This window comes from Sodiomyces alkalinus, assembly GCF_003711515.1.
Source record: "Sodiomyces alkalinus F11 unplaced genomic scaffold SODALscaffold_1, whole genome shotgun sequence".
Taxonomy (NCBI): domain Eukaryota; kingdom Fungi; phylum Ascomycota; class Sordariomycetes; order Glomerellales; family Plectosphaerellaceae; genus Sodiomyces; species Sodiomyces alkalinus.
The window spans coordinates 5,202,401-5,215,693 of record NW_021167079.1 but is presented as its reverse complement, the minus strand read 5'-3'; the positions used below and the strand labels follow the sequence as shown (position 1 = coordinate 5,215,693).

The 13,293-nt window shown below is 54.2% G+C and overlaps 3 protein-coding genes across 3 annotated transcripts; all 3 read right to left on the bottom strand.

The window, feature by feature from the left end:
• Positions 1-1,049: 1,049 nt before the first annotated feature.
• SODALDRAFT_375314 (hypothetical protein) lies at positions 1,050-3,658 on the bottom strand (the record flags this gene model as incomplete). The annotated part of the gene is made up of 1 exon (XM_028614742.1): positions 1,050-3,658. Exon 1 carries the CDS (start codon positions 3,267-3,269, stop codon positions 1,050-1,052), a length of 2,220 nt encoding a protein of 739 aa, XP_028470902.1. The 5' UTR covers positions 3,270-3,658.
• A 547-nt stretch (positions 3,659-4,205) lies between these two features.
• Positions 4,206-6,272, bottom strand: SODALDRAFT_30596 (histone acetyltransferase type B subunit 2). The gene is made up of 6 exons (XM_028609028.1): positions 6,077-6,272; positions 5,940-5,996; positions 5,829-5,880; positions 5,249-5,758; positions 4,678-5,163; positions 4,206-4,601 (listed from the first exon to the last, which is right to left on the bottom strand). The coding sequence occupies exons 1-6, from the start codon at positions 6,090-6,092 to the stop codon at positions 4,427-4,429; spliced, it is 1,296 nt and encodes a 431-aa protein (XP_028470901.1). The 5' UTR covers positions 6,093-6,272; the 3' UTR covers positions 4,206-4,426.
• Positions 6,273-11,728: 5,456 nt separating this feature from the next.
• Positions 11,729-13,213, bottom strand: SODALDRAFT_347907 (signal peptidase 22 kDa subunit). The gene is made up of 2 exons (XM_028613329.1): positions 12,419-13,213; positions 11,729-12,346 (listed from the first exon to the last, which is right to left on the bottom strand). Exons 1-2 carry the CDS (start codon positions 12,850-12,852, stop codon positions 12,118-12,120), a joined length of 663 nt encoding a protein of 220 aa, XP_028470900.1. The 5' UTR covers positions 12,853-13,213; the 3' UTR covers positions 11,729-12,117.
• Positions 13,214-13,293: the final 80 nt, after the last annotated feature.

The window sequence follows — 13,293 nt, the reverse complement described above, 5'->3', positions numbered from 1 at the left end:
TCTTTGCCCTTCCTTTTCTCTCTTCTTTTTAATCTTTTGTCCCCTTCCTTGATTCTACATTGTCTGTCATTTTTCTCATCAAACTCCATACAAGCCCCTCTCCCGCGCTATCACATATCACAGAAACCCGAACGTTTATTTTACTCTCGCCTTGTTCTTTTCTTCCATCTCGCCCTTTCAGTTGCTCGGCATTTGGCTTTGGCTTTGACTCTACCCGCTGTAAGACGGATTTCTATACGGTTGGGTTGGCGGCAGAGTTGGTTGCAACGGGGAAACGGGGGAGTCGGGGAGTGAACAAGGATCAGGAGGGCTGGCTGTTTAATTCCCACGCATTTTGTAGAATGCGCGATCATAGCTCCCATGTCCTGAAATTTTGGCATGCTTTCTTTTCTTTTCTTGTTGATTTTCTCCTACTTTTGTCCCGTCTCGTTGTCTTTGTCCGCATTCAATACAGAAGCAAGGTGGAAAGGGTCGCATGGACTGTGTTGTCCGCATGGTTCATTCCTTTTCTTCCCTACCATAGGCACAAGACACACACCTCATCGCCATGTTTCTTGGATCCATCGTGTCACGGACTGCAAACTCGGGTTCCCGTTGTAGGGACATCTGGCGTGCAGCCCTCGAGGTAAGCAGAGCAGGGCGGATGGTGCCGGAAGGGAGGATATTCGATGAGTGTTATTTAACCCGACATGGCCTTGGACCTAATAACACCCTCGAACATCAAGGCCTAGGTAGCGATGATGATGGATGGTGTCTGAGTGTTTATTATACTGACTTAGCCAACCTCGGCCCAGAGCTATTATTTACCATGTCCAGCATAGGCAAGCCTGAAGCGACTTGGTAAACTCGGCTCGGAAGCAGAAATACCGTGCATATGGGATCGTTCTACACTGATGGGCCACCATGACCATCCAGCATCCAGCATCCATCCCTTCGTGCGACCGCCATACGATGTGAGGAGACATTATGGTCAAGTTCCAATGTATGTGAGAATTTGTCCCCTAGCCGTCCCACTTCCGTTCTGCGTTACCCACGACACTTCCAGTTCACTAACCGTCATACTCGCTCCCATAGCCATCGCCGCGGTGGTAGAAGAGCACATTGTCAAAATCGTCGAAGTCTTCGTCATCGGGTGCGTTGATCTCCTCGACATAGGCACGCCAATCCGGGTCGAGATCCTCCGCTTCGTAGTCGTCCCAGGCGCGATCGGCGCGGGCAAGGAGATCCGGCTCGTCGGGAGTTCCGACCGGCCCGAAGAACATACGGGTGACATGATCGCGGACGTCCTCATCGGTGCCGGCATCTGGCGCGGCGGTTCGAGCGGCCGCGTCGAGGGCGACTTGGATGGCGGCGGTCACCGGGGCGTCGCCGGGAACCGCGGCGCGATGAACCGGCGCGGAGAGGATATCAACGCGGCGTGGGTCTCTGTCATCTGGATTTGGGAGGGCGGAGAAATCGAGGCCGTCTTCTTCTTCTTCTTCTTCTTCTTCTCCTCCTTCTCCTCCTTCTCCTCCTTCTTCATTGGTCCCGTCGTCCTCACCGTCTCCCTCGCCGCGCCGGTTGGTTCCGAAGCCAGCACTGGAGGCTTGGAGGTCGGCTTGTCGCTGGAAGAGGAATTGGCGCTCGGCGTTGACAGGGTCGACGTTTTCCAGCATGATGATGGATTTCTCAAAGGGGAGAAGGTCGGTCCAGTTGGGGATCTTCTCTTCTTCGGTCAGCAAATCATCGTCGTCCTCATCATCGTCGTAGTAATAGCCATCTTCGCACTCGCTGTCTGCCTCATCGTCTGAGCTGATGACCAACTCCTCGGATACGGCATGGTTAATAATACCAGTACTAGCATCAACGACGGCGGCAGCAGCTGCAGCGGAGGGTATGGTAGTGACGGGGGAGCTGTCGCTGTCGCTTTCACTTTCGCTGCGAGCTCTCTTGCGAAAGGGGCCTTTCTCGACGGGTCCCCAGAGGATCATGTAAATGATATGCTTATCGACAGTGAAGACTCGGCGATTAGCTTCCTCGACTATCAACTCGTCCGGGCGCATGAGATGGCCAGACCCGCGACCCCAACCCTCGAGGTGAACAACACCAACCTCGTAAGGGTGGACGCCAAAGACGGTCTCGCCGAACAGGGCCCGGCGGAACTGTGGGTAGGTAGGGATGTAGTCATACCGGACCTTGAGCTCGGTGACCTCTCGGGGCTTGGTCCAGGCACGGTCGGTCAGAGCTTGCCAGAGCCTATAGAGGCCCCGCTGGCCGAGCAGGAGCCTGGGGAGGGAGTTGCCGTCACGGGGGAGGAAGATGGGGTCGCTGAAGAACATGTTCAGCTTGACGATGAATAACTGGGCATGGTACAGGTCTGTTTTTGACCAGAGCGCCGTATTGCCGATCATGTCGCGACGGCCCTTTGTGGTGGCGACGTCCATGAGGAGCCACATTTTCTTCAGTGTCTTTTCCATGCCACGGGGGAGGTAGTACCCAGATCGCTCCAAGGCATCGACGATATCGTCCACGCAGCGTTCACGAAGCACGACCATGTGGTACCAGCGCAGCGAAGGGACGTGGCGAATGGCCTGCTGGTCCGGGTCGACAGGGTCGGGATGTTCGGCGGCGAAGGCGTTGGTGCGGCCGGCCGGGTCTCGGATGCAGAGGTGACGGTAGAGCTTGAAAGAGAAGATCTCGCTGCTCTCCCCGGCGTGCTCGCGCACCCAGGTCCGGATGGAGGAGGTCATGTTGCCGCTGATGGTCCGGTTGAACCTCTTGCTCACGGAAAAGAGGTGGACGACGTCGGCGGGGTCGAGATGCAGACCGAGGTTGACGGCGAGCTCGACGTTCTCGGATAGTTTGTCGATGAGGTTGAAGCTCATGGCCATGCCTCCCATGTCGTCCTGGAGAGTGAAGACGGGGTTTTCGAGCTTGATGCGCTTGACGCGCTCCTGCTCTGAGACGTCGTGGGCCTCGGCCTCGTGCCAGTCCTGCGCTTCGACGCCGTGTTTGAGGGACTCGTTGATGACCTCCTCGTCGTTGACGATGCCGGCCATCTGGAGGTCTTCTTCAGTGGCTTGTTGGCGGGCTTTCTCGCGCTCTCGTATCTGAGCTAACTCGGCGCGAGCGCGAGTCTGGATAGCAGCGGCGAGCATATCCGGCGTGACGATCTGACACGGATGCTGCGCTTGGAGGATATCTCTGGTCTCCTTGATGTAGGCATCAAAATGGCTCATCTCAACGTTTGCCGGGGCTAGGGGCAGCCCCTTGAATGGTGCGATGTTCATCTTGTGAGGGGGTCGGTATGACACTAGATCGAACCCGGGGCCTGTAAAGCCTGGACAAGAAAAGGAAATCTATTGTCGTTGTCAGATGCTGAGAACCAAGGGAGGTCAAGGGAGGTGGGCATATCAGTAGCTCTCGAGAAGCCTTGGAGGGTTAAAGGTCGACAGTTAAACGCCCATCAAGAGAAGCGACGATAAGTGTATACATACCTTACCAGGGCGGGATAATGGGACTAGTACTCTTATTGTAAAGGTATTCAGTCTATAGCCGAGTGGAATGGCTGCCTCTCTTATTTGTCTGCATTGGCATTGTTACCTGGACCAGGACCAGCGTGGCATTGTTAAAGGGGTTGAAGATAGTAGGGTTAAGCCGCGAGAAAAAAAAAAGAGGGAAAAGAGTATAACTTAGTTAAGGGTTGTTATTGCGGTAAGAGATATAACACGGAGCTAGAGCTACATGTTACCCAAGGGTGGATGTACCCCTTAAGGCAAGTCCGTCTTCTGGTATTTGTGATTCTCACGTGTCTGGGGAGGAAAGGAGCACGATAGGTAGCTAATGCATCTACCGCGCGCCTTCCCAGGTCAAGCGGAGTTTCTATCCCCTGAACCTGTAGGACTGCCCATCTCGCAATTCCTTGCCATCTTGTAGTGATATAATGATATGGAAGAGCTCATACGGCGAGAAGCAGAGCAACAGTGAAGTTCTGTGTGTTCAAGCTTTGCCCGTCTCCCACGGCAACTAACAACTATGACACGATCATTGCCTTCAGTACTTACACCACGTTATCTGAACTTGGTATTTCTCCTTTTCAACAGGGCAGAACAGATATCCCGGTGATATCTGTATCACCATAGCATTCCTCCAGAGACAAAACACATGCTATGGAGTAGGGTCACCCGGGAATAAGTACAACTGTACAGCATAAATGCCATCAGTATATAACTGCGTGGGCTGTAGAGCGTATTATAAAAGATCCGTAGGGTTATGCAAGTCAGATGATTAGCCTATATGAAGTGGCAGCTCAGTCCCAACTCAGGCTCATAAGGTGGTTCTGACCCAGATCTCTGTCTTTTTCATTCTCCAACCAACGCCGACCACCCGCTTACACCTATGCCAAGCAAGGCTCCAATGTGCCGACTCGGACCGTTGATATCTATATCTACCGGTCAATCTCATCCAACGGCAAATCCGCTTCGTCTCGACCAACAATCGATTCAGCCACCCGCCAGACCTGTAATAGGTTATCCTCCGCGGCGCTGCACACCAGCCAGGGGTCGTTCGGGTTCCAAGAAAAGTCGGCGAGGTGATTCGTGTGTCCTCCGTGCATGAAGAGCCTGTGATGAATTAGTAAACGCGGCGTACAAGGGGGGAAAAAGAAGGGGAAAGGGCGCCAGCTCAAGAAACACATACAATTCGGGGGGTCCATCCTCCATGTCCTCAGGTAACTGCTCCTCTCCGACCCTGGAGAGGTCCCAGAAGATGATGCGACGATCGTAGCTACCGCTTCCGAGGATGCCTGCCTCTTGCGGATGCCACGATAGAGATGTGACTGCATCGTTGTGGCCCTCCAGTGTGTGGATTTTCTCCTTGACGTTTCGCAGGTCCCAGATCCCGATCGTCTTGTCTGCGGACGCCGTCGCAACCAGCACCTCCGATGTGGGGTTGAAGGACAGGGCATTGATCGCATCCGCATGACCGCCTTTGGCCGTGACGGCAGACTTGTCGGTGTCAGGGAGGCGGACGTCGATGATCTTCATCGTCAAATCGTCCGAGACGGTTCCGATGAGGCTCTTCGAGACGGGATGATACTGCACGTCATTCACAATCTGCGTATGGTGTGTGTATTTCCTCGAGGGTTTGAGGATCCGACTGCCCTCTTGTAGCGTTTTGAGGTCCCTGCGAAGGCGGAATGTTAGCACCAATGAATGTCCGGACCAGGTTCTTTTTAAGGGGCTCGTCCCACAACCCGGACTTGACTCACCAGAGACAGACGGTCGTATCCTCGCTTCCCGATGCTAGGCAACCGGCCTCGTGCGGGTTCCAGCTCAAGCCGTAGCCCTCTTGCTTGTGACCAACGAGCTCGACTTCGGGGCTGACCTTCCCCTCGGGCATCGAGCTGTGTTTGGTGCGATCGAAGATGAGAATCTTCCCATCAACGCAGAGCGTGGCAATGAGGTCGGGGTTCTGAGGCTGGTAGCGTGCCTTGTTGATCTCACCGGGGTGGTCGATCTTCTGGACAATGTTGAACCGGATGGGAGCAGTGCTTCCCGACTTCCCGTAGCCGCCAATCTCCCCCCGTTCCTCGTCAAGATCGTCGGCGTTTGGTTCGACTGATTTGGGTATTTCAACCTCGGCTATCTGAACGTAATTTGGCATACTTTCAGCCGTGTGGGTACCAAGAAGCAGACGGTGAACACGGTAGTTTTTGCCCTCGGGTTCCTTGACGTCGGGAAACCATTGCGTTGTCAGGGTCGGCCACTCGAGAGCGGTGCTTTTTGTTTTTTGGTCAATTAGCCTCTAAGGGCGGGATTTTCAGAGTATCCGACATAGAGTGTGCTCACCTTAGAATCATATCATAGAGGAAAGGGCTGTTCTTCTTCCATGTCTTGTACTCTGGCAAGCTGTTAAACGAGGATCGCTCTCCATGTAACTGGATGCTGATAGGTACCAACCTTCATTGATGAGGATCTGCTCCTGGTTCTCATCTTCATCTGCAACTTGCATATCCACTAGACAAGTATTAGAAGATCGTGTTTGCTACAAGCTTTGAGGGTGCGTGGCATGTTGTGCAGCAAGCGAGCGAGCGTACGAACCATCCACATCATCGGCCACCTGAGCGGGCGCCATTGTTAGGGCGTGCAATGGATGAACTTTGTCAGAATCGTGTATTCAGGGAGATATAATCAAATATTTGGTAAAGGAGAAACGAGTAATCCTATCTCCCAGATTGGCGCAGAGTTTTGAGGGAAAGAGCAGTCTAACTTGTCGCAATGAGTAAGGCTGTGGAAATCGATTGAAAGACACGAACGAAGTTGAAGAACGACGCGGATCGCGTAAAGTGTGGCAGAAAATGTGGATCCTACGAATGGATACCTAGGTACCTACCTTAGGTACTGCGGAGAAATGACCTTTTCCTAAAGGGTACCTTAAGGTACCTACCTACCTTGGGTAGAAAAGGCGATAACATTGGTTGAATATCGGAGGTCAGCTCAGCCTTGGGATGCCTGTTTCCGAAGATGAGGGTTCGGAGCGGAGTACCTTACCTGCCCCAGTGACCAGCCTGTACAAAAGTACAGAGTAGGGATCACCAGTGACTGCTTTGTATCTACTTTGTACTTTGGAGGAGTCAGGTACGGCTATGGACCGACCATTTGGCCTCAGCTCTGCCCCACAATTGACGGCGAATGACTCTTGGCCCCCAGCAGGAGCCCAGCAAGGGCCTGCAACACGGTTGGAGTAGGTATTACAAGTATTGTAGGCCTCCCACCTCCCACCTCCCATCTCCCCGCCTACATGTGGTTGTTCAGAAGGACAAACTCTCTCAAGCTCTTTTGCACATAAAGTCACCAGGAAAATACATCGAAAAGAACACAGCTCAAAAGGCTGAGCTCCCTGTCGTTCCTGTTGGAAGCCTGGTGCTTTCTTTTTCGTTTATCTTCTCAGGACTTTCGTTGGATCTGCTAATTCGACTTTTATCGCGAATCGCCGGGAAGTTGTGCGATTTGAGCTCCCAACCATCCTCGCCGCTTCTTTCCTTGAAGCCCGAAATTTTCTCGACTTGTGTCGCAGTTTCTCGTTCTGTTCTTTTCGCTATATCTATCAACAACTACACCTCGCCGATATCATCATGGGGTATGCGTCATGATCTTGCCTTTCCCATGTCGGGCATCCCACCCAGATTGCTGACCTCCTTCGTTTTCTAGTGTTCCCAAGTTCTTCAGGTGGCTCTCGGAGCGCTATCCGGCCATCTCTCAGCTCATCGCCGAGAATCGAATCCCCGAATTCGACTGTCTATATGTAGCTCTCCACGGCCCTTGAACCTTGACCCTCTCCGCGTCCGCTGAACTGATGGTGAATCTGGTAGTTGGACATGAATGGTATCATTCATAACTGCACACATAAGGATGCGGGTGAAGATGTGACATTTCGGCTCAGCGAGGAGGAGATGTTCATCAGAATCTTCAACTATATCGAGCATCTCTTTAGCAAGATCAAGCCGAAGAAGCTTTTCTACATGGCCATTGACGGTGTTGCCCCTCGCGCTAAGATGAATCAGCAGCGCGCGCGTCGATTCCGGACAGCGCTAGATGCCGAGAAAGCAAGAGAAGAGGCCATCAAGTCTGGCGCCGAAATGCCAAAGGAGGAACCCTTTGACAGCAACTGCATTACTCCAGGTTAGTTCGGCCGGCGTCCCGCCTGGTCAAATGTTCCAATACTGACAGAGAACAGGTACCGAATTCATGGCCAAGCTTTCCCGACAGCTTAAATACTTTGTCAATAAGAAGGTGACTGAGGATGCCGACTGGCAAGGGTGCGAGATCGTACTGTCGGGCCACGAGGTCCCAGGAGAGGGTGAGCACAAGATCATGGAGTACATTCGCAATGCGAAAGCGCAACCCGACTACGACTCGAACGTCCGACACTGCCTCTACGGCCTTGACGCCGATCTCATCATGCTCGGTCTCCTCAGTCACGACCCTCACTTTTGCCTTCTTCGCGAGGAGGTGACCTTCGGTCGCGCTGCGAAGAGCAAGCCCAAGGAACTCGAACACCAGAACTTTTACCTCCTGCATCTCTGCATTGTGAGGGAATACCTCGAGTTGGAATTTCAAGAGCTGAAGCAGGATGGCGTTCTGGGCTTTCCCTTTGACCTGGAGCGCGTCATCGACGACTTCATCCTCATGGGCTTCTTTGTCGGAAATGACTTCCTCCCCAATCTCCCTCGTCTCCATATCAACGAAGGCGCCCTTGCTCTCATGTTCAGGCTCTACAAGAACGTGTTACCGCGCTGCGATGGTTACATCAACGAGGGCGGTGTGATCAACCTCGATCGTCTTTCCCTCCTCTTGACGGAACTCGGGAAGGAGGAGAAGATCGGCTTCGAACAGGATGTCTCGGACGAGAAGTGGTTCCAGTCGAAGCAAATGGCCGAGGAGCAGAACGGTGTCGCCAACTCGAAGCCCAAGAAGAACAACAAGGGCGTCGTAGTCATGACGGCCGCGCAAAAGTCTCTCTGGAAGAATTCCATCAAACCGTACCTGCTCAAGCCCACACCGGAACCCCTTGATTTGGGTGTGGACCTCAAGGCCGCCGATCGGAAGTTCGTCCAGGATCTCGCCGACGCGATGCACATAGACTGGAGCACGAAAGAAGACGACGACGGCCACCGCCACCTGATTCTGACTGCGCCGTACCGCCCGGAGGACGAGAACGACGAGGAAGAGGAAGGGACGCTCGCCCTCTATCGCGTGATGCGTTCCTACGACACAGCGAGCGTGGTCGACGTGACGGCGGAGGATGCCCAGAAACACTACCAGGAGCTGTACGATCAGAAGTACCAGGCTTGGAAGACCAAGTACTACTTGCAAAAGTTTGAAGAATGGGCTCCGGAAAAGTATGAAACTGAGCTCGTCAACCTCTGCGAGAACTACGTGCAAGGCCTTCAATGGGTCTTGTACTACTACTATCGCGGGATCGCATCCTGGCCTTGGTACTACGGCTACCACTACTCTCCCTTGACATCAGGTAGGTCCTGTTTGCTCCTTACCTCTGCCCCTTTCTCGTGTACATGACAGACGCGGTTGACACTCTGCTTAGACGTCCTCAAGGGCCTCGGGGCCGATTTGAACTTCAAGCTGGGCCAGCCGTTTCATCCTTACGAGCAGCTCATGGGCGTTCTTCCCGACCGGAGCAAGAAAATCGTGCCCACTGTTTATTGGGACCTGATGACAAACCCCAAATCTCCTATTATTGACTTCTATCCGAGGGACTTTGAACTCGACATGAACGGGAAGAAGATGGAATGGGAAGCCGTTGTCAAGATCCCGTTCATCGACGAAAAACGACTCCTCGACGCCATGGCCCCGAAGAATGAACTTCTCAGCGAAGACGAACGGGCCAGGAACGGGTTCGGCGTCGCACTCAAATTCACTTATGACCCTGATGTCTCCTTCACGTACCCATCGTCGCTGGTGGGCGTGTTTCCTGAGATTTCACAATGTCACTGCGTCGAGAACATTTTCGAGCTGCCCAGCATCGATGGCCTGGAATATCGCCAGGGTCTTATGGAAGGCACCAAGGTCAATATCGAGGCTCTGGCTGGCTTCCCATCACTCCACACGCTCCCTTACACCGCCACTCTGATGACTGGCTATGGCGTGAATGTTTTCCAGGCGGAGAGCCGAAATCCGAGCATGATCGTCACCCTCAGCGATACCGAGAAGAGGACCAAGGCCGAAGAGGCCAAGAAAAAGCTAGGGAAACGTTGCTTTGTCGGGTATCCCTTTCTGCAAGAGGCCAAAATCGTCCGTGTGGCGGACGAGCTCTTCGACTACGAGCTTGGCCCCGACGGCAGAACCGTCATGCAGAATAATCACGGCGGCCGGGAGATTGATTCCTTCTCCAATGAAGCCTCATATATCGAAAATTGGCACGCAAAGCGACTCGGTATCACCATAGGAGAGGTCGAGTCGTTGGTCCACGTCCATATGCTCAAGGGTTTGATCAAGACAGAAGAAGGCGCTCTGATCAAGGAGTACGCCGAGAATCCGAGCATGAGGAGCATCTATGCTTCACAAACTATCGTTGACGAGGTGGTGAACGAAGATGAGCGGTTTATTGAAAAAGCCGCCGTTCCTGTCGAGGAAGAATTTCCGGTCGGGACTCGGGCCTTCTTCCTCGGTGAATATCACTATGGTCGGCCTCTGGAAGTCCTCGGTCACTCGAACAACAAGGCGCAAATTGTCGTTTCCGTGCTTAAGAACAAGGAGCCGGAGTTTGCCAAGACCATCATCCACAATCACCACAGCCAGAACCGTTACACCCCTTCGTACGCCGTGGCCAAGATGCTGGGTCTTCATCCCCTGATTCTCAGCAAGATTCTGTCATCATACCAGGTGAATACAGTCGGCGGTCTTAGGGTCAACCTCGGCCTCAACCTGAAATTCGACGCGAAGAAGCAAAAGGTCCTGGGGTATTCTCGCAAGTCTCAGTCTGGATGGGAGTTCAGTAATGCCGCCATCGAGCTGCTCGCCACATACGTAGCCACCTTCCCAGACTTCTTTGCCGCCATCCAAGCGAAAGCCCAGGCGAGCGATATCAGCGATGCCGACATTTGGCCCGACCAGAGCGTTGCCTCTAAGAGGGTGAAGGAGATCGGCGCATGGCTGAAGGCGGCGGAGACCAGCAAATTCGAGCGGGTGCCCCTCGATGCCGAGCAGCTTGATTCCATCGTCGTCGCGGAGCTAGCAAAGGCTGGCGAACAGGTCTTCCAGGCTGCTCAGGAAACTGTGACCAAGAAGCTGAACAACGTACCCCGCTCCGCCCTCATGAAGCCGACCGACGCCGAGCTTCTCATGGGTAGTCAGAAGTTTGCCTTGGGCGACCGGGTGACGTTCGTTGCGGCCTCTGGCAAAGTTCCTATCGCTAGCAGGGGAACCGTGGTCGGGATCGGCCGAACCCCCACTGCGGTGCTGCTTGATGTGGTATGGGACATCACATTCATGAGCGGTAACACGCTGGGCGAGCGAGCGCCGCCCTTCCGAGGCATGACTGTTGCCTCTTCCTCGGTCCTGAACATGACGAACAGACAAGTCGTTTCTGGATCCAAGGCCGCCAGCCAGCGACGGGCTGTCCCCGGCTCTGATCCTCTCCGATCTAACGCGTACAACCCTACAGGGGTGCCGCAATATAGAGACGCAGCCCCCCCCCCTTCCCCATGGCATAATCCATGGCGTGGTGGGTCCGATGGCCAGCCTGGACCTTCGCGTGGAGGACGGGGACGTGGAGGTGGTGTGGATGGAAATCGGGGAGGCAACGCGCCGAGACTTCTTCATAGCAGCTTGGTCTACCGCCCACAGCCCAACGGCAGCGAGCCCGGGCAAGGTCACCAGGGCCAGTCGTCCCATGGCAGAGGTGGACCCTTTCCCAGGGGGAGGGGACGCGGACAAAGAGGTCAGCATGGCGTAGGAGGTCCTGGACACGCCCATCCGGAGCCGTCTCCGCAACAGCAGCAACCCAAATACTCCCAGGTGCCTCCTCCCGCCAATTTGGATGCCCGGGGTAGGGGCCGCGGGCGAGGCCGTGGCGGGCGAGGTCGAGGTAGCGGACCGCGGGGTGGAATGGCCGGTCGCCCCCCTCAAGCTCAGGAACAGAACCAGGCGGCATAATGTACAGTAATGTACAACAATCCAGGCACATTAATATAGAGTCGTACTAGTGACAGACTTGCGAGCGCGAGGGCCCTGATGTGTCTTCATGTGAAACGATGTGATTCGCAGCCATCCCGTAGTTCCGAGAGAGTGCGTCGCTCGCGAGACCCGGCAACTCCATTCCTTGTAGATAGTTCTATGAACACCAAGTAGTGGCATATTACTCTGGTTCCCAGTTGTAAACCAGGCGGAGGCCCCTCAAAAGGGTACAGCTATCAAGCATGTGATGGTGACCTTGGAGATTCTAGAGCCCAACTACTACGAACGATTCAGAGCACTTAAGAGCGAGACAGCAATCGAGGAATAGGTCCGAGGGCTATCGATCACGGCAAGACAAGGGCCCGCAAGGCTATCTTTATATGGAACCTCTAATGCATGAAAATGGGCCGTTGCCGAGACCGAGGGCAAGGTCACTAGACCTTCATGTTGTTGTTTTCTTCTTAAGAGCAGGCAACTTGAACAGCTCACTAACGCCTCCCTTAAACGCCTTCCACAGACCGATGTCGGATTCCTGATCAAACGTGAGGATGCCGAACCACGGTTGCACGCTGTAATGCAGCCTCAGCCGGACATCCTCAGCCTCGGCCAGCTTCCCAGTAGGATGGGTGATCTGGTATTTGGGCTTTTGGTTCTTGATTTTCAGCTTTCCCCTAATGTTCCTCCCAGGTTAACATGGTTATTTGGCTTTAAAGACACAGGAGGCAGGAGGGGGGAAACCGTACCGACTCGGGTCAATGCTCTTGCCTTCAGCACTCCGCTTGAGCTTGCGCAGGGCGACCGGGCTTAGATTGGAGAGGTGGTCGGCACTGGGACTCGTGATGATCTGGTCCCAGATGACGGCGGAGTTTGTGACATTGTCGGCGCCAGGTTCCGGCCACTCTACGGTGACGTAGACAAAGACCTGCTTCGTGTTCCAGGTAAAGAGGGACTCGAGGGAGGCGTCCAAGGAGAACTTGACGATGGCGTACTCCTCCTTCTTGGACGAGTAGTAGTGTGGCCGGCCCTTGACGACCTGGACGGATTCGGGAACGATGGTGCCGGCAGAGGGGGCCCGAGGGGTGACGAAGTCGGAGAGGGCGATGAAGGAAGCGAGGACGAAGGCGACGGTGGTGAAGAAGCCGAAGGTATTCTGGATGCGGTTGAGAGAGTTGAACATGGTGCTCAGAGTCGGGGTCGGCGCGGGGCTGTTGCGCCGCGCCGAAGGTTGGAAGCCCGGGAAGTTGTTGGTAGTTGTTCGGCGGCACGGCGGGTGGTTGCAGTGCAAGACTGAGGGGAAGAGCCGTTTATGATGGTTGAATGGCTCGTGAAGTTGCGCCCTGAACCTTTGGGAGGACAGATTGATGGTTGTCTTGGGTCAATTGGGGGACAAATGGCAGTTATCGTGGATTATCTTGTTGATTGGCGGGCAGTTCGGGTCCTACCGAGATTCTCCACTTCACAGACACTGGGCTTGACAATGTACCTGGGTATCCGTACGAAGTACTCCCGAGACAGTCCATTTCATAATAATATATTGCTGGGAAGCGACATTTCGAAGGTGCATCAAGGTGGTATCTACGTTATCCTGGCACATCAGACATGTACGAAGTACACTATA

Excerpts from the sequence above, each read along its gene's own strand:
- SODALDRAFT_30596 (XM_028609028.1), bottom strand. Across the intron at positions 5,881-5,939 it reads GCAGATCCTCATCAATGAAG|AGTACAAGACATGGAAGAAG; the intron begins GTTGGTACCTAT and ends ACAGCTTGCCAG. Across the intron at positions 5,759-5,828 it reads CTCTATGATATGATTCTAAG|CACCGCTCTCGAGTGGCCGA; the intron begins GTGAGCACACTC and ends AAAAACAAAAAG.
- SODALDRAFT_347907 (XM_028613329.1), bottom strand. The coding sequence starts at position 12,852 with ATGTTCAACTCTCTCAACCGCATCCAGAATACCTTCGGCTTCTTCACC. Across the intron at positions 12,347-12,418 it reads AAGAGCATTGACCCGAGTCG|GGGAAAGCTGAAAATCAAGA; the intron begins GTACGGTTTCCC and ends GAGGAACATTAG.